Source organism: Neodiprion virginianus, chromosome 5 (assembly GCF_021901495.1).
Source record: "Neodiprion virginianus isolate iyNeoVirg1 chromosome 5, iyNeoVirg1.1, whole genome shotgun sequence".
NCBI classification, from domain to species: domain Eukaryota; kingdom Metazoa; phylum Arthropoda; class Insecta; order Hymenoptera; family Diprionidae; genus Neodiprion; species Neodiprion virginianus.
This window is the reverse complement of record NC_060881.1, coordinates 35,243,663-35,264,685: the sequence shown is the minus strand read 5'-3', so window position 1 is coordinate 35,264,685 and position 21,023 is coordinate 35,243,663. Positions and strand designations below refer to the sequence as shown.

The 21,023-nt window shown below is 42.7% G+C and overlaps 1 protein-coding gene across 7 annotated transcripts in view; it reads left to right on the top strand.

The window, feature by feature from the left end:
- The window catches only part of LOC124304644 (E3 ubiquitin-protein ligase Rnf220-like), an 81,879-nt gene that overhangs the window by 19,373 nt on the left and 41,483 nt on the right, over positions 1–21,023 (top strand). For 6 of the 7 annotated variants that reach the window (XR_006908244.1, XM_046763142.1, XM_046763141.1 and 3 more), the window contains exon 4: positions 4,813–4,950. The exons of the other annotated variant lie outside the window; for it this stretch is intronic. Coding sequence is in view for 5 of the 6 variants with exons in the window: in XM_046763142.1 (XP_046619098.1) it covers positions 4,813–4,950 (138 nt within the window). In the remaining variant the exon portion in view is untranslated. The remainder of the gene's footprint in view (positions 1–4,812; positions 4,951–21,023) is intronic. 7 annotated transcript variants of the gene reach the window in all.

The window sequence follows — 21,023 nt, the reverse complement described above, 5'->3', positions numbered from 1 at the left end:
TAATTACAGGGAAAATATCCTGGTATCAAGGATCCCTCCTCGCAGCGAAGGTCCTTGAGGAGGCGGCTACACCGGGCTCAGCGAAGTGTTTAACAGGCGGGATTCCTCGTTAGGTAAAAATTCGCTGAGAAAAATTCCTTCGCGTATCCAGCTGAGGGTGAGATTTAAGCAGTCTGGATCCTCGAATTCGTGGTCCACGGGTAGCAGCTAGGAGGCGTAATCTCGGCCTGTCTCGTTCCGGCATCATTCCTCCTCCGCAATATACCCCGGACCACTTCCAGTCACCCTAAATCTCCCCGACGACCTGGAATAAAAATCTGTTTCTTTATAAATGATTTCCCCGAGCGTCAAGCTGATACGGTGTTCCAACTTTGGTCCGGTTCGACAAACCGACAGGAACGATACTCGTGGCTTATCGTAGATACACCGAAGGAACCAACGTCCCTACACGTCACCTAGCACCAACGAGCCGGGCTTTGAACGTAATGCCCATTGTAATCCCATAAGTAGCATAAGTCCCAATGACTCGATGGAATAATTCTGATAGCTTTTACCTTTCTCGGTTTACTCACTCTTCTCGCGTATTATAACCTAGAACTGTAAGTCCTACTACGTAGGTAGATATGGTAATAGCTAAGGTACCTTTCGTTTCGCAAGGAATGTTAATATCCTCACCGTGGTATCTACCAGGGAAACTCATTTGACTAGGGTGTATGAACAATCTATCCGACAATCCTCCTTCGATTTTCGTTGCTGCGTCTGTGTGAGATGAACATGATTTCAGGACACGCGGTTTACCCTGAACACTGATTAAATGTAGAGTACAGATGGTATCGCTTACTTAATTGCATCGAATTTACGCCAAGGCACGCGACTCTGATGTTCTCACGATGGAACAATGAAGACATTCATTCTTGAATCCACATCGAATCTGGAACGTTGTAGTCTCAGATATTTCGCCCCGTTCCCGCGACCAATGGTCAAGGAATGTACATTTTATGCAAAGAGGGAAACAGAAATTGCCTCATTTCTACTCTGGAATTGGCTTTGAGAACTCTTGAAACATTCGAATTAACTGGATCTAATATAATCGAGCAAACTTTCACCCATGCGCCCGAAATCGGTTGCAGCTTTCCAACGCGTTTTGTCATCGAACTTGTCATTCTGTGTATAGTTCACATCGAAATACCAGTCAGCAGATTGGGTTGCAGTCAAACTGCGCGCGTCGTAGTGGGAAGCCTTGTAAAATCTTTGCAAATTCAGGATGCCCGGGCCGCTAAACCACACGTGATGTTCAAGGGCACCCCGACCAATAATGCACGAACAATACCTGGAGGCGATATTTGGTGTAGATGGCTACTCTGTATGAAATATCAACCACCGTGAAACATGAACGGCCTGAGAAACTTCAACTTCTTCGTACCATCATGTTGTATCCTATATTGCTAATAGCGTCGTTTCTTCTTTTTTTTTCTTCATTGTCATTGTTTCCTTCGTATGCCATGACGATTCTGTTTTTGATAGCTATTTCTTCATTCATATCCCGTGTTATATTTGTTTGTAACATTTCTGTAGCGACACTAGAGCTTCTATCAATTAAGGATGTATTGGCGGCTATGCATTCTGAATCAAGAGTGAGTCTCGTCGACGATATTGAATAGTTCACGATAAGATAAATATCTGAAATACATAGCCACTACATTAAGCGACGGTTACTACCAAGTTGGTGGAGATTTTACTTTGGTGTCTGCAGATTTTTTTTTTCACCCCGCCCAGGATTCTTCTGTTTTACAAAGCGTAACATGCAAATGATACATAAAATACAGGTAACGCGTAGACTGACTTTTATAGATTGAAAAATTAAAGTCTGTCTTCTGGCGAAATTTAACTTACGTTTCTACTTCAAATATTTGAGTGGCAGTAATGCAGCTGGTCAAATTTCACCGCAATCTTCTACACGAATTCTTCCGTACGATTATTATACCTCGTACACACAAGAAAGTTTGACCCGTAAATTCTCATGTAGGTGTAGGATGGCAGAATCTCACGCTGAGTATCGATGCGGCTAACTCGATGCAATCCAACCCACTCGCCCGAAGATCTCCCTCCCTCCCTCCCTCCCTCGCCATCTCTTCAAGCCTTTCTTTACTTCCCTCCTGCCGCACTTCAAGTATGCCCACAAGATTCTCTCACGAGGGACACAAGTGGCCTGCCCGCCGCGCCGTGTCCTTATACCTCGGATTACTTACGAACGTTATAAGGTGTAAACAAAACCGCGGAGCGATATTGGGAATTTAATTTCGTACCGGCATCGTACAAATCCCAAAGTTTTTGTCAAAATACCGCGAAGAATATCATCGCAGACCGAAAGCCAAAGGGGAAAAGATCATGCGGAAGGGCAGGGGAAGGGGAAAGGGGGGGGGGGAGCTAAGAGGCTCGCCAGTAGCAGCGGAACTTCCATCATGAATTATTCAGAGTGTCGCGATCTGGTCGGCTTGGTTGACTGTGGATCGTTTCCATGGACGGATGGTCTGACGGTTTTCTCTTTCCACTCAATCGATGGAGTTGGATTTTTATATTATTTCTATTTTTTGTTACCCTTCTATACCCGCTGTTCTTATTCGCTCGCCTCGACGGAGAACTGAACTTCAGATTAAGATCACAGCGGCAACTGTCAAGCAACGCGGACGCTGCCTTTTAGGGGTGCCTACCGGTTCTTTTTTCCTTTATTTTCTTCTTCAAATTCTTATCTCGTTCATTCATGCATTGATGCGACGTATTGCGAGAATGCGATTAAATTCTTTGACGCTTGGTGAATCGGACGGGGGTTAGGAGAGAAAAGGCGAATGTTCTCAACGAGAAATTTGTCAGAATGAAAGAATATTTGCAGTTTTCTGCAGTGCCATTTTTTTTTTTTCGCAACTATCGGGCAGTTTGGCCGATATCCCGATTGAATAATCTCGATGAAGAGCGAAAGCGCGTAACGCATGTAAGAAATATGCCGGAAAATATTTTGGCGAGAGTTTTAAAATTCCACTTTGACGACGGTGGCGTATTTGCAGCTCCCTTATAAGTCGGCAATGAAACGCCTTCCCATCTTCCTCAGCACCTTTTGAGGTTCTTTTCTTCTCCCCAAAGACCTAATTGTATCGGACGTCTTAATCAGCGTGTAAGCTTAAGCTAGTAAACGAAAGCGCCTTATGCTCTGCATTTCAAAGGGCACAATTTAAAAGTATGTTAAGCCTCCGTGCCTCTGGCATCCTCCGACATCCTCCGCTGCATCCACCTACCGTAATATCCGCATCCTGGAACTAGGATCTGTACGAAGTTATACGTATATTTATTCGTTTCATCTCTACACGCCGCGTTTTTGAATTGGAATATTGTAGCAGCGTGGCCATTTTGTTTTTTCGTAAAGCGATATTGAAGACAAGTCGATTCCCATATTGGAATAAACCGGTGCATAAGGCACGTGCGCTTATTCGATGAAAAGTAATATTCAACAAGCGATTACAGGCCAGGAAAATCAAGGGCCACGGTAAGGGCGAACTTCTGTAGTTACCCAGCGAATATGAGTCGTGATATGTGAGCGAGATTAGAATCTAACCCGGCAGGGTGGAACGTTGGAACGCGTGTGGAGTGAGTAGCTCAGTCTCGGCCCATTAAACCGTCGATTATTCCTGGATAAAGGTTTATCTTTGTACCTACTGCTGTTCAAAATTAAGGGGTGGAGGGTACGGCTTGGACGATCTAAAATCGTACGTATTTTTACGAGTTTTTTTTTTAAAGAAAATGAAAACACTTGGAGCAATTTGAGTTTGAGGGCTTTATTATCTATAGTTTCAAGCACATTTTAGATTTTTCTCATCGAAAGTAATAATAAAACGGCGGCATGGCGCGTATAAGTAGCGAACGACCACGTCTTCGATCCGGTGGCGCAGATTCCACGATCAATTTTTATCCGATCGACTTGAAATTTTGTCACAATCTTTGAAACTTGTTGATAGTTTCGAGCTCGTGGCCATATTTTTGAATTTAAATCCCAAAATTTTTTGTTTGCAAGCGTATATATTTGTAAAAAAATTTATTTCAACATTCGAGCCACGAGCTCGAACTCGAAAAGATGTTTTTAATTCAACAAATTTTATCTATCTATTATATACAAGTTGGACAGTGATGTCGGGAGATGCGCCACCGCAGAAGCCCTCGACTTCGGAGCCGTTCGTTACTTATGTGCGCCATGCCGCCATTTTGTTGTTCATTTGGATGAAAAAATTTTAAAAAGTTCTTGAAACTATAAATAACGAAGCCCTCAGACTCAAGTTGCTCCAAGTGTTTTCATTTTCTTCAAAAAAAGGTCCCAAAAATAAGTATGATTTTACACCATCCGAGCTATACCCCCCCTTAAATGAAAGAGTTTTTGAATTTCGAGTCTGAAAACGCGTCCCGTACTCGGTACGCCTACCAGTGAACACAACGCGCAACAATATCTAAGAAAACAGGACAGCTACCCGTACCTGGCCCTGTTTATATATTTGTTTTTCTTTCATTTCGGTTTGTGGACGTCGCTGCTCGTCCGATCAGTCGAGTTATTCGGCCGCTCCGGCGTGCATCGGCGTCTTCTGGCTTCCGTTGCTCAACTGACGAATGCAAAGCTAGAAAGAAAAGAATACCGTTTCCGAGCTTGGCGATCGTGGTGTGTGATCGAGTGAGGTATCAGAAATGAAGCTCGTTCCCGTTATTAGTGTTACCTACTGCTTGTTTGAAAATTAGTCAAGAATGATGTTGTGTCATGGGGTGATGTGTTTTTAGTGGGGCCCGTGTTCGGGGGTCGCTGCGGTGCGGAGGCCCTTGGATTAGGTTTTGGATTATCACTCGGCCCAACCTACAGGTTCGCTCTTCCTCCGGGACTTGCTGCCAAGACCACTAGATGCCTTGTTTTCGATCAAGGTAGGCTTTAACACGGCATATTACAACACCCAGCATAACGTGTTCCAATTACTTGTTCCCACATTTCTATTGTCAATCACCCCAAACCCGAATCTCAGTCGGTTTTAAAACTTGTCAAACTAAAAAGCCCAACGATCGTTGATTGTTCTATCCACCCTGCATCCCATTTCGCGACATTCCGGTACAATGCCAACAAAAGAGGATCACCGTCGTCTTCGGAAGTTCAAATCAGCTATAATTTCATTTTGCTGTTTTTTTTTTTCTTCTCATCATTCCTTCCTCATCCTTCTGCATGCGTGCTGCGCTATTGTACAGTATGTTGAATAACGTCTAGTAGAAGAGAGGACCAGAGTCCCGGGTTAGCGGCTCGGTCTGCGTCAATGGCTGATGAAATAATTGAGGCAAAAGTGACAGAGCGTATACACGTAGGGTGGAACTTCCCAGGACTACGTGTACGTGTCCTGGTTGCGACGAGTATCCCGGGAAGCGCGACCCTCCCGGTTACACAGCTTACCAATTAATTCCAATATCACTTGGCGAGGCCCGGTTTGACGGTAAGCGAAACCGACGTCTCGGACAGCCAGTCGCGTTCTTAGCTGAAGTGCTTTCAGGAGGTGGAGGGGAAAGGCGGGAGCGAAATCGTCGAAACGCTCGCAGCAAAGGATTCTACGGCGATGTCTCGTATACGCCACGACTTAACGTCATCGCCTTATAAGAGGCGAAGGGGGAACGAAATCGTAGAGTTGTAAGTTGTAACGCGCCGCGTGGAAACTTTTTAACGGTTAAATTAGCGTTTTAGGTTCCAATAAAAATCAGTCTCTCTCTGCCGTTACCTCGAAACCTCGAAGCCCTGAAACCGCGGTATGGCTCAATTTAACGAGGATTTTATCACTCGTCCATAAATATATTTTCACAACGCTGCAGGACTGCACTGCACTGCACTGCACTGCACTGCACTGCAGTTACTACTCTATTCCACCATTTGTTGTCTCTTTGCGTTGTATATACCGCGTCCACACCACGAGTCCCGATGCGTGCCTCTTTCCGCCCCGACTACGTGCAGCTTATTATTGTTGCCGCTCTACCTTTTTCAGCTGCAAATTATCTGAACATTAATACGCCGGCAATAAGCCACCTTGAGTGCTTCTCATCATTTCAATATAACTCGATCTTTTCAACTATACTACGCTGCTGTAAATCCTCTACTCGGGGCTTGTTTTACTTTCTTATTTATGCTCGAGAGGAATCTTCGGCTAACAATAAGCTTGGGGATTTTTATTCGTGCCGTTTAACCACGGGACGGGTTCATAATTTACTATCTTAGAGTGCCGGGTGCAGGTTATAAGGCACACGTGAATTCGTCTCTCAAATTTTCAAACTAATCGCCGCGGAGATAACACTTGTTGTGATCAGCGTTACCAACCATTCAAAAACTTTTCCCCCAAAGCTATTTGAAAACCTCTTAAATTTCTACTAAAATCCTCTAACATGGAATGTAATAACATTTTCAATCAATTAACATAGTTGAATTTTTGCTTATTCGATGCACAGTATAATTAATGGTGATAAGCAATATAAGCGAATAACTTCAATTATTTTCTACAATTCATTAAATTAACTTACCTGGATAAGTTGTTTCTGTTTTTACGAATATAAAAGTTGTATTAACAAAATGTTTTAAAAAATAGACTAATTTGTTCTTATTTATTGAAATAAATAGATCGTATAGGTAAAATTAAAAAAAAAAAAATACTGAAAAGAAAAATTTTAATTATCTCCCTAAGAATTATCCTAGAAAAAAGTTTTTTCGCCCAAGTTTGGGAGAAAAACCACCAAGTTGACGACATTGCTTGTGACTGTTGTTTTGAAACCGGTCGTTGCAGTCTTTGATTCGTATTACGTAGCCTCCGTTTGATTGGTTTTTCTTTAACATTTCACTGGATTAATCGGACTTTAATAATATTTCAATGATATAGACGGGTGGGTAAGGCTGGAAGCTTGGGGGAAAAACGGAAGAGGAAAAAAGACGAGCTCTTCGATATTTTAATAAAGAATATTGTTAAGCTGTGCTCACTTACTTAGCCACACTCAATGATCACGATAAATTTTATTAGCAGTTCACCAAAGGAGAATCCCTTCTTCTTGTCCTTTTTCTTCTTCTTCTTCTTCTTCTTCTTCATTCCAAACTCCGTATGTCCCGTCGCCGTCTTCGCCTCAGTTGCCTGATCTGAGAATTGCTTAGCTGTTAAATATCAAGGAAATCCGCCACTCTCATCCCCTGATCCTCCGTGTTTTTAATTACTATTTTAATTAGCCAAGCGGCGCACTCACAAGCAGTAATATTGTTCCCTCGTTCCCGGTTAACGAAGATGCACCCAAGTAGTATTCGTTCGGAATCAAAGATGAAGAAAATTATTTGAAACACGATTCATGCGCAGCAGAGAGACTTGTATCAATCAAACTATCATAACCAGCGTTGCTCTTCTCCGTCGTTTCATAGACACACAACGTTCACCTCAAAGGAATCTTACAGTCATAATCCGTTTAAACTCGTAATCAGAAGCATAATCACCAGTGGCAATTTAGGATGATAAAAACCGGGCGCTTCGACCCTCGGATATTTCAGGAGAGAATTGCGATGCCTTGGGAATCGCTAAGGTTTCCTTACCTAGGGGCGGGAGGGAGGGAGGGATGCTCGGGTAGTCGCCTCTGGCTTTCTCTTATTACCACTTCATTTACAATTAACATTTATAGCTCGGCAGAGCACCTTGGAAAAACTAATTAAATATTCGCCCCATCCCCCGTATATAAGACGGAGGATCGCGCGACTCCGTTCCTCCATCTATTAAATGATTTTCAATTAATTTTGTCATATCTTCACACAAGGAGCACGATATACGCTGGATTATTGGATGAAATCGCGGTACCTGAAACTATTTTTCCTGTCATTTTATTTGGCGTGAAATAACGCCTCGTGTGTCATTCGCTCTTGAGTGTAAAATGAAATTTTACTGTACCGGTTTCTTCACAGTGCAGGTGACCGTTAGGCTGTTAGTCAGCGGTTTTCTCCGTAGCCATTATCGAGCATTCCAGGTGCAAATCACCGCGGTTTTTAGGACTTGGATTTTACTCACCAGTCAATAAAACTGACGCTGATTCGAACCTAAAATTGTGCTATAAAATAACGTGGCTGAGGTTATCGCCGTTTCTTAAGAAAGAAAAAAAGAAAATAGATAGTCCTGGGAGGGGAAGGTGTGAGGGGGAGGGGGGGGACATTAGGCACACCGATTATGCTATAAAAATGACATCGCGTTACTATGGCGGTCAATTTTTATTTCGTCATTTCTTCTCTCCGGTGGTAATTACGACTAGTTACTCTCTTTTCATTTTCCAAAAATATTTTCCTTGCTTCTGCTCTTCTCCTTGTCTTCTCCGGAGGGGGGTAAAAAAGTTGTTTGATGCTTGAAGTGCATTACACTTGGATGATCGTCGTAAACGCGGCGGATAAAAATCAGGAAAGTTCCCGGCTGTTTTCCGCGAGAACCAGCAGCAAGAGGCACTTGGCCCCGGTGGTGCAACGGGGGCGAGATTCAGAGGCAGAAAGAACGGAATTTAATTAAGTAAAATTACTGTCAAGCGACGGGAAAGAACTGGCTGCCGGTGGCCGGGGCATGCGACACTGTCTCTTTTCGTGGTGGGAGTCGTATCTCTCTCGCCCCCTCGGGATGCAGGCGCCGATGAAAATCGAGAAGGGATGAACGCGAGGAGAAGAGCAAGAGTAAGAAGAAGTAAGAAGCCGGTATAACAACGCGAATTCCGCACGGCGTTGCAGCGAAAAAGTCGGCGATACCGTTTACCATGTAACGCCGTCTAACCTCGCCGGCCTTAATGATCTTGGCTCCCTGATAACGCTAAGTAATAGAACCTAAGCGGATCCGCGACTTACCCTCGCGACGACGTTTGTTTTTCATTCTTCTTTTAGTTCTTTCAATCTATTCATTTACTCCACTGATCTCCGTACCAACTGGATGGCTGACTTCCATGCTTCCGGCACACGACGGATCGGCGTTGCCAACCTATCGGACGAATGTTTGTTTAAACGGCCGTGCCAAAACGATTCTTTAGATTTCTTATTTAGATGGCACCACGATAATTCTTCAGATGTCATAATGGTGCACCAGTGTACATATCCATTTAGTACAGAGATGTAGAGATCCGTGACTTACTTTCTCTACTCGAAGATGACGAGAAAGTGTTTTTGTAACACGTGTATGAGAATTGGGGCTTTGCGTATCAGTTTAGCGGGACGAAAGTAGCCAATTTCATCTCAGTATTGTAAAGATATATTCGCGCGTGCGCAGTCCGCAGTTGCCTCACTTTCATCCCTAGGGAGAAGAAAATGACCACTCGCGTCCCCAAAAACTGCCTTGCAAAGCCCCGCCACTTTTCATTCGCTTGTTATAAAAACTATCGCGTGTGTGACTCGGGCCAAAAGTTGGCGATTGCGACGAGTGTGAAGTTTGCTTCGCTTCTCTCAGGCGCAAACTTCACACTCGTCGAAATCACCAACCTTCGTCTCTTGTCACACGAAATATTGTTACAGAGGGTGAAATCACAATTTTTGTCCGAGTTTTCAGAAAATACAAGGAACTAGGCGTTACGGAATAAGTAGAACAGGTTCGTAAGCTTATATTAAGTGAACAAACAGGCAACAAAATTAAAAGATGAGGAAAAATGTTTTGATGGCAATGCGTGTTTACAGTATAAAGTCTGCAACAGGACTGTTTTTACAAGAATGTTGGTTGACGCAGTAACCTTATTCATTTTATGACATGTGAAAACTGTTATACGTATTTTATCTATCACGACTACTAGATCAAAAAAGCAGACATAACGGGTGATTTCATCCTTTGTAACAGTATTGTAAGTATATTGTATTCCTACGTTTTTCATTTTTTCCATCGATTATTGAGATTATGGTATTTGAACCCTGCTCAGACCCCTGGTGTCGAAGACGAGATCCATGCAATCGTGTGAAACCGTCGTTTCAGTAACACCTGCGCGACATGACCGCGGATAAACGATGCGTTCAGATCAGAAACATGGCCGTTGACAAAACTCACTCTCGAGAAACTTGCAGAATGATGCTGACTTTGTTTTTCACACACGCAAAGAAAAAAAAAAAAAAAAATGAAACGTCAAGTAGTTGCAACGTATCGCGGTCGTTGGGTTCGTAAATTTAGCTTTGATTCGCTGTGACCAATATCGAGTTTGGCTACGGACGCATCGGTAATTCGTATTGGAACAATAATAACCGGGCGGTTTATTCGTTATATATATATTGCCTAAAATTGGAGAACAAAGACACGTGGTCGATTGTTAAAAAGCAAAAATTAAAAAAAAAAAAAAAACACAATACCGAAACAACGCAGTTATTGCTATTTTCGTTGATGCGGTGACGAGATGATGAATATTTTGGCTATCTCGCTGTCGCTACTTTCAACCATGCACTCGCGGGGAGCAAAAAAAATTAGACACAGAGAGCGAAAAGGGATAGGCGGGCGGCTGAAAAGGTGGTTAGGCACGGTGCAAAAGTGTCATCGTGTTAAAGCGGCGTGTTTCGAAGTTTGCGTGAGCCGTTCGCCCGCCACAATCCACATAAGCCCCACGCCACGTACGATAAGCATACCGATAACAAGCTTTTCCCTCCCGTTTCGCGACTCTGCTCGCCATGCAGCCCGTTTCGCTCTCTGCACCCCTTCCCTACCTCCCACCCCCCTCCTGCAGTATAGCCGGTTTAAATTTTCACTGATTTTCTTTAAAATCCCACCGCAATATAACACGAAAGATACAGATAACGTTGACAGATCGGCCCGAAGGGAAACACGCCTCTGTTTCGGAGATTTTTCGAATTGATAAGGTCTGCCTTTTAACACACGGGCAAACGCCATGACGCCTTTATGGGGATTCCCCAGTGATTTAGTTTTCTAAATCCGGCATGCTTCGCCCTATTAAGTGCTAGATCTTTTTATTTGCTTACATTATCCTCCTGCATGCTCATCTCGCTCTTCGCAGCTCGTGCAGCTTACGTGTGAACGATGCGCGGTAGAATCTCGATTATCGGGATTAATTGGGACCGAGCCTAGTTTGGATAGTCAAAAATACGGAAAACCGAAGAGCCATTTTTATCGTAAGGTATAATAATGTGTACAAGACAAATTTAAATCGACAAACGGTCCGTGTTAAACATCTAAATACATACAATTGAACTTCTTTCAAACACCGCACGATTATTTTATTACTCTGGTTTTGTATGGTCGTCTATTGTCAATTAACGAACGGTTGATCCAAATTTTTTAGCGAATAACAACGTATGTTTCGTACCAAAAATGTATTTTTGTGCCGACATTGGGATAAATCAAGTCATGCTTCGGATAACCGAGAGTTCGGATAATCGAGGTTTACTCATCGATATGAAGTTTCCTTCATCGTCAAATATCACTTGATTTTAACACGCGTGATAACCAAAATTACGGCGTAACTCGAATTTCTCGCTTCTCCACACGAATCCTCAGTCGTTGGTTTGCTTGTTGTTTTCTTTCTCTTTAAGCTCGTAAATAGGTTTCGTTCATAGTTGCGAACCGGAGAGTGGTGGAGGCCTAGCGTATAGGTAGTCGAATAAAGGGGGTCAATATATCTTGGTGAATTTTTTTTATTAAACGAACATTGTCGTCGTAAGGTAACGTTTCAGTTATTTGTTGGCTGCGCGTGGTAAACCCTGAGATATTATGTAGTTATATAAATGTAGTGACAAAGGTACGGCCGCGGTGGCGGAGTTGTGTGCCTTTTTCCGCTTGTGGCTCTAGCGTGCAGGCAATATAAGAGATCATATGTCATGCAAGGGCGTCGCCCGGCCAAACCGCCTAACGTTTACGCACACGAGGAAAGACACGTTCTCCTGCCCTGCAGCCACTGCCTGCGGGAGCCTCCCGCCAACTTTTTCGTCCACATTGAATCCCTCCCCCGCCCCCCCCCCCCTTCCTACCTCGCGATATATATGACACGCGAAACAAATATACGCGCGAAATAAAATAAATACCTTATACTCTGCTGGCTTCCCACCCGGCTAAGTGTCTAAACCTCTATTAATCACGTGAGAAAACAATGGAATTGCGCCCCCCCCCCCCCCCCCCGGCCTCATTCACCAGCCATTATTTTCTCCTCAATCGTAAGATCGATACTTTTACACCCTTTCGCGTTTTTGAGATGATCGCAATCGAAAACTATGAATGATATTGGAACGATAAACTGTAGTAAATGAGACACGGGTGAAAAAAATAATTTTTCTTTAGTTACTTATAAAGTTGGTTTTTGTCTTTTTTACCTTGATAAAACAGTCTTGAAGTTTTCGGTCGATAGCTAATATGGATGCCTATTCGGTAGAAAAATGAAAACTATTTTACCAAGATGTAAGTAATAGACGAAAGATAAGTAATTTTTCCTCAAATCCGAAATATCGTTCTGGTTTCTACAAAAACAAACTTTATCTGGTAAAAATATTTTTTCATCGATCAGTTGCGTAGAAGAAATCAAAATTCGTGTTGACCGGTGTAACGGGAATATCGTTTAATTTTTATTTTTCCAAAAACATTTTTTTCGCAAAACAAACAAGCGCGTAGCGAATAGCGAATTGATCTTGCTGCGAGTAATGTGGGGAGGGAGATGTTGCGTTGGATTATAACAAAACGCATGGTCAGAGTTAGCGGTTGTAGGATCTTTTGTCCGTGTGCACAATAAGCCGGGAATTGGTGGGCAAGGGATGAGGTTGATACAGGGATTTATCACGGGCGCATTCCAACCTGATAATTCTCTGAACAAACCTCGTAACAGCGTTGATTGTTGTTCCCCGTCGTCGTTTTACCGAGTACTTCAGTTTTAGTCGGTGCCGCTTTCGGCTGTAGCGTCGTGGTATAACCGTACCTACGGTGGTCTTGATGTGCGTTCAACATCGTCGCCTCGACTCGCCCTTTTACCCTTTCAGCTTCCGTCTCTTATTACAGAGGCCATGAGACAGAAGTTACATGTTAATTGCCACCTCGCCGTTGCGCGTATGAAGAATTACACTAAACTAAACTCCAAACCCGGAAGAGATGAGTATCGAGAGTTTTTTCTTTCTTTCTTTCCGTCTCTCACTCTCTCTCTCTCTTTCTTTGTTAAACTTTTGAGTAAAATCGTGATCATCTCTTTTCCTGCAGTATACGCGGGAGATAAATGAAAGAAGTTACAAAGAGTCGTCGTAATGGGAACAAGGAGGAAAGCATTCGCAAAGGTTTGCTAATCGGATAAAGGCGAAGGAACGACCTGCCGTGAAAATTGGCGGGAGGGGCACCGTTAGGTAAACAGTCGGAGAATCCTTTGCCGGGGTGAGACAAGTTCGCTGGGTGTATCTGATATTAACACCGAGGGTTAAAAATTGGATGTATGAAAATCTCTATATTCCGACTAGATGCCGCGGAAATTCCGAGTCCGAAACGAATGCTGCACGTCGGACTCGCGACCGGTTCATCGCATGACAGCCATGTTTACCTCGTGTTTTGTAATCTCTGCATCCTGCATTTTACGAACACCCCTTCGGGCCCGAATATTGGCCACGTGAAACCGATATGAATCCTTTCACCGACGCTGTTTACTTGAACGACATCTCGTCTAGCAATTAATCGCAAATTGACATGCCAACACGGAATTGATTTTAATCCCGGATTTGTGTAGCATCGTGGCTGTACTACACCTACAATATAGAACCTGCAGGTACTTAAAAGTGACAGGTGCGTAAATACTTCTATTCCTTCCTCGCTACCGCGTCGGCGGAAAATTTTGCGGACATTAATACAGTTGTCAGAGTTTCTGACATCGGCCTAAGGGTGGAAAAATGAAAAATTCTGAAACGCGTGAGATTTTTTTTTAAATCTAATTTTGTAGAAATGGTGAACTGATGAAAGAATGAACTCGATTTTCGTTAAAAAAAAATAAGCAGTAAATTGTTTATTAAAAAAGAAGTTTACATTAAATAGCAAAAACGGCTACGAACTTCCGTAGAGAACGTAACTGTGAGGCTATTGTCAAAATTTCAAACAGGTTCATGCAACGGTGTTCAAGTAATCTGTCCTCCCAGTTTGAAAAAAGTGGTTTCGGGAAAAATGCGTTTAAAGTTTTACGAGCACGCGGCGCGGGCTCCGAGGCGTTAAGGAAAAATCGAAAATTGAACCTTTTAAAAAATATTTTCTCCACAGGACCAACCGGATGTTGTTTTTATAGCCGTAAAATATTGTTCAAGCCAAACACCAAAAGAAAAAAAAATCGAATTTTCCAAAATCCTAGAGCGATGTTATCCCTCAAAGCAACACGTCTCACCGCTCCCTGTCACAGGGGAAGAAACGGAATTTCTATGTTGTCGAGAAATATCGAAGAATAGATCGATGATTTATTCGGATATAAATACAAATTGCAATAGCCCGACTCACCGGGAGGGGGGGTCGTTCTGCAAAGATGCAATATCGGCAGTGTTATGACAGCCGCGTATTTTAGTAAGGAGAGCCGCGTTCGTGTTCCGTTCGCTATCGTTATACGCGGAAATGTGTGCGTTCGGGTCTATGCAAGGTTATGATACAGGCGAGGAAACAGGGAATGTCCCCGCAACCACGACAACCACGACGGCCACACTGTTGCATGGAACTATCATCAATCATCAGCATTTTAATATCAGGCAGCTAACAATGCCACCAGCCAATTCCTCCCCCTGTGATGCTCCTCGCCTGTTTCATTTTTATGGCGAATTCTTCTAATTCATTCCATGTTCTTTCATTATATTCTCGATGTCACCGCCGTCCGCCTCGCCGAGGGGTGCTGCAAGGTTGAAATACTTCTCTCGCAGGCACGAAGCAGCCTTCTCGACAAAGTCGAGGGTGATATTCAAAATCTCTTAAAGTCTTTGGGAGCAATTTATGTTCGATTTTACAAATTGGTTTTTTTTCTCTACTCTGCGGAAATAATTTCCACCTTTTTTGCACATCGTCGTTTCGATCGTCTCGTGCATATACTGGGGTGGTTCTTGAAAAGGTCATTTTTGAATTTCGACTGTCCGACCACCCAAATCGGCTGTAAATAATTTAAATATAATTCCCAGTTTTTGCAGATTTTTATCTCGACTCTAACCCCTCCCACCAACAGGGTGGATTTCCCCGTTTAAAACACACCTGTTTCGGACACATTCTCAGTATACATTTTATTGCAAGAGTTATAATGTTGCAAAAAATCTGTAAGTGGGAGGTTTTAGCGAGCATTAGTGCTATTACCAGAGAAAAAATTCACATCATCATAGCGGCAATCGAGACGAATTGCACTTCCTCTAAATAGAAAAAAAAAGTCACATGCTGTAAATTTTTCCTCACATAGTAGCACTAATGCCCGCTAAAACTTCGCAATTACAGATATTTTTGAACATCATCGCTCTTACAGTAAAATATGTACTGAGAATCTGTCCGAAACACGTATATTTTAAATGGGGAAATCTATCCTGTTGGTGGATGGGGTTAGAATTGAGGTAAATGTCTGAAAAAATTAGGGAACTATTTTTGTACTATTTGGCACTGATTTGGGGGGTAGTAAAGTCGAAATTAAAAAATAACCTTTTTAAGGGACGCCCTGGCGCATACGTTTGTTATTCGAGAGCCTTTCGACCGTTGCGCAACAGTCGTTGAATCGAATACCTACTAGAGGATTATATCTCGTTGAAAAATTTATACCTAGTGGTCTGTACCGCATAAATTCGAGTAGGACGCAAAGCTATCGTGTTCATAATTAGTGCGTGAGTGTGCCAAAATGTACGAATATTACCTACCAGTGAACACTGGCCATAGATTATACATGTTACACTCTCTGTTTGTTATGATCCTTTGTCGCGTGAATAGAGGTAATGCAATTTTCGGAAATTGCAACTAAACACCTACAGATCTCGACGGCAATCGCGTGAAACCATCCAGGGGCTTGTTTTGACACCGTGATACGAGGGGTTTCAGAATCGGAGAAATGGATTCAAGGGGTGAATCAAGAGACAAACAAATGGGGTGGCCGCGTGTTTCCATCCCTTGGCGAATTTAAATTCACGCGTCCTTTTTCCGGGGGATAGTTGCTCGTGTCTTTGGCGCGTTACGAACGAATCCGCAAATCGTAGACCCCCACCCCTCCCGCCTTCTCGTTCTCCTTCAACCTCCTTAGACATTTTTGATTTTCCTTCGGTTAAATGCCCGCATCCCGTCTGGCAATGGGATCGAAACATACAACGTCTCCCGCAGTGCAGGCTGGATTCGAGTCACGGTTATATTTTTTCTAAATTGTAGTATAGTTGGATTGTTGCCCGCGGAGATCGGCGCCTTCCGAAAATAGAAAGAATGGGGTAAAGAGTGTGAACAACGAAGAAATAAAAATCCTCGGTTTATTGCAGGCTAGGCCCTGCGGCGAGGCGCCACACCGTGGTAGAGATCCATTAGTAACGAGTATATAGTCTCTCCATTCTACTGAGTGTCAAACGACCATCTCCCATACGCAACGAACGATCCAACTGGTACGGAAAACTCCTCGGTCTAGCCGAGCTGCAGGCCGGTGATTTACGCTTTGCGGTATACTTGGCGCCGTTGAACCGATCAACAAGCCTATTTTACTCGAGGCAATACCGAGACGAGATTCGTTTGTTTGACAACCTGTTGGGAGTATTTTAAGCAACTTGGTGGGTCCGATTCTATGCATCCTGATCATTGTTCGCACCGCGTCGTTCCGTCTGCTCCAGGTTCGTTGGACAGAGTCTTCGTCTAGCTGGAGGAGGACCACACATGCCTTTAACCCCGTCTCCGGCCCACGTCGTGTTCTAAAAGTAAAGTCAAATTAAGACGGTGAGCAAATGTGATGACAGTTGGCTCGCGATAGGTATGCTGCAGTGCTGCTTCTCCTGACTTTCGGAAGCTTTTTATAACAGCTGAAACACTTCTTTATCATCCCCAGCCTGTCGATTTTTCATGGACGCGAATATTTTTTACAACTCTCCACGGAACAGCTCCGGTATTGTGACTGTGCAGGTCGGTACACGAGCTGGATAAAGTTAGTAACGTTACGAACGAAACATACTCATACATTTAACGTTAATAACTTCAGCCTCGTAAGTCAGTTGAATCTTGTTCTCGGGGCCTAGAATCGTTGCATCTGTAACGAAAGCGTCATCCGATCGGGTCTTCTTCACTCGCCTTTCCCTGCGGAACGCAGAATCATAAAACTTTTTTACCGGTATATTTTTCGCAAGCTCTATACGGAAAAAAATATTGTAGATATTTTTATATCTCCTGTAGTGAATATATGGACAGCAATTTTTTGGAACTGAGGTATTATTGGACGGATATTCCCAACTAAAAGTGGGTCTTGGTAAGAATATTGACACACTTTGCGATGAGATAAAAATCTGAAAGAAATCAAGCATAACCAAATTGATGAGATAATTTGTTTTGAATGATGATAATGCCAACAAGTGGTTATTAAATTATTTGATGAAATTTTTTAATTTCGTTTAACATGAATTCATTGACTTCCTGAATAGCTATGAATTTTTTTGGAATTTTCAGTGACTTTGAATAATTCCGTTTTCCAAAATTTTCCAACGCTCTATTTGTGAAACTATTCGTTCCATGCCTTCAAAACTTCCTCGGTGTAATGTTTAACCATTTACGAAAACTTATCCAAAAATTGAGGACTGTTGATCCATTTTAAAAAAATTTTAAAAGTTCTCGAAAATGGGTATTTCAAAATCGCCGATAATTCCAAAAAATTTCAGTCCAAGAGAAGTGCTGTACATATATTCACCACACAGATGTAAAATCTACATTAAATTTTTTGCCGTGTATATCGTAGCTAAATCAATACGTAGAGAGCATAAAGGGATAAAATCGAGTTGCTTGATGCGGAAAATCGCACCGCCAAATATCATGTAATATTACAGCGGAGAGTTGAACGATGAAAATAATATTTCAGTTCACACCGGTGCTTCTGGTCTCTGTATTGTACTAACATTTGGTCAAGTACACAGTTTTGATACTCACTTCGGGCTGTTGCAGTTTTGATGTTTGTACGTAGGTACATGCAGGGATTAACCGACAGAGATTTCGTTTCATTCGACGTTAAATCAATTTCAAAAACATTTGTTATTAATTGTACTAGATACTCCGCACGTCGAATAGACGTACTCATCCAACGTACACAGATTTAATTTGATTTGTGCCTCGTTACCGAGCACATGCCTTTTGCGAAATAGTCGCATATCGACCAAATATATTATAATACACTCGTCGATGTTGTCAAAAGAGAAAAAGGGAGAGAGAGCGAGCGAGAGGGGAGGGGGGAGGGAGAAAACCGGAGTGGATAGCAATATTTGAATGAAATTTGAATAGTAACTGATACCGGAAACGTTGCACCTGCAAGAATGGGTTAATACGTATAAAGTGAGCTGTGAAATTCATTAGCCAACTTGTCAATGCTAATTGGGTTACCGATGCAAAGCTCAGACGAAGTCTTTCCACGGATGGTGAATTCTTTTTGTTAATCAACTAATAATATTCAGACATACCGCGCCGATGCTGCCGGTACCCAAGCTGAGGGGTGAAAAATATACACGGCTCGTATTACCATACGCAAACAGTTGGAGGAGCCGTCAGCAGCAGCAGCAGCGATGTTGGGGCATCTAGCGCGGTTGGCGTTAAGAAAAATGAATAAAATTATAAAAAGGAGGGAATTTTAAACGCGGGTGGGTGAGCAGCGGTGGGATTATATCGGAACTCCACTGTCAGTTTGTCGCTTGAAAGACGCGTATCAGGTATGCCTGACTTCGTCCCACGTCTCATCTCTCTTCCAGATGCACGAACAAATTCGTTGCTCCCCGATGATTCTGCATAATTCATATACACGTCGCACGCCGTATATCTACATGCTTTCGGAGGAGTGAAACGTCCTCCTCTCAAATTATCGCACAACAAAAATACCAAAGAATATTCATAATCTGAAAACTGAGAATCTCTTGAGACGTCGTCGCTGATTCAACGGAGGCTTGCCATCCTTATCCTTGGGGGTGGTCTCGCATCTCAATGACTTTTTTTATAATTTTTTTCTTTCCATTCATAGTAAAATTTATTTTATAATTTAAAATTTTGTACACTTAAAACAAGAAGTCATAAAGTAATGAGGAAAATATTTTTTTGTACGTTTCTGATGGTAAATCTCGCTGGTGTGGCTGCCTAAAGTTATCCCTATTTAAATCTGGCTGACACGATATCTCAACTTTTATGCATCTATCGCCTGAAGCACTATCAAACTTATTTATCAATATCTAATCCATTGTTTCAAGAATTTAAGTTGAACAAACGAGGTCGAAAATTTCTAAAGTCTGTCATTTCGTTTCTTTTTTTTTTTTTTATTTTACCGGACTTACATAGTTCTACTGGAGGCTATAGCGACAAGTGTACTTTTTGATAATCTGTGACGTTATTCATTCGCGTATGCGGGCTTCGTTCAAAGTCCCTTTCGCAAGAGGAAAAAAAAACCGTCAGCTACCGAGTCGTGAAATGTTCGCGAAGTGCAGAGTAGTGTTTTCCTGTTTGAGAAAAGGCAATCAATGCACCTGCTGATGTTCAACCATCAAAATTTATCCGTATGTCGACCAGTGCATGGATGGTTGGTCGGGTTGGCCGTTCATGGTTCGTTAGTTGTAATTGATCGAGAAACGAACGGCGTACGGTACGAGCTACCCTAAAAGGGTCGTTAAATCCATCCGTAGCAGTAAAAAGTTGATGACACATGTGACACATGTTGAAAATAACCATTTTTGTGTGCAGAAAATGTACTTTTGATTATTCCGTTCCTTCGGGACACTAAAATTCATATATTGTTAAATCCTTTTTTTTTTTTGTACCACTTTACGATTGGTCTGCATTAATCAGGAACTTAAAAGGCAGACCGAGTATCAGGAGGAATTTTACAACTTGGTCGTGATCGAGTGAGCGACAGTCGTCGACGACTACGCTCGTGACGCAGGCATGGAGGGTTGTGAAACGGGGTGACCGATGCGGGGTATAAGTCAGAATGCGGACAGGCTGGTGGTTCGGGGTATGAGAAGTTTAAATGACGCGTCCGTATGGTGCCTATCCCCCGTTATTCGGCATACCTCCTCCTGCAATCATGCCGATACACCAACCGCATGATTTCGTTGAATTCTTTCGCCGTTCCTGTGATTACAATAGTACAAAGAATAAACACATAATTGCAATTAATCTTGGCAAGAAAGCGCGAGAATACGCCGGGAACATCCATATACTCATGATGTAGGGAAATAAGGTGTGTCAGAACTGAAGAACGATTTTCGCTCGGTCTACGCATGTCCAAGATGACGTCACAGAAATCACGTGAATAGGTTACCTGAGGTTACACTTATTTATTTCCGTATATTCCGTTTGCCGAAAATGCCAGTTTGTGCGTTCAACAGTTGGAAAAACCATAATGTAAACTCTAAACGACAAAATATCAAGCCTATTATATGACATCACCTTGGATGTGTTTTCTGATTAGTTCAACTAAGGCGTATGCGCATTGTTTCACCTTATTTCCTTACATCATCCATATACCAAACCTTGCGGAATTCCTGCATGACTTACCGTGAAGGATTGAAGGGTTTGTCGAAGGTACGTTTAGTGCCGGACACGGTGGTGAGCCAAGGTTATAATCACGGGGCGGAAGGTTGTCGGTTTACCGACGCGTGGTCAATTATTTACGGAAACTATCCACCCTTGTACAGTTCGAACCTGGAAAAGAAAAATGAACCATTGCTGAAAGGGTTGAACCACAATTATTAGCACTGAAAGAAGCAAAGCCGATTCGATCCCGTGTAGAACATGGAATATTGGCATCAGATGTGCAAGCCATTGGAGTTATATTAATCCCAGTTATACCAATTATATCCGGTTAACTCGATGCCGTAAGGTTTGGCA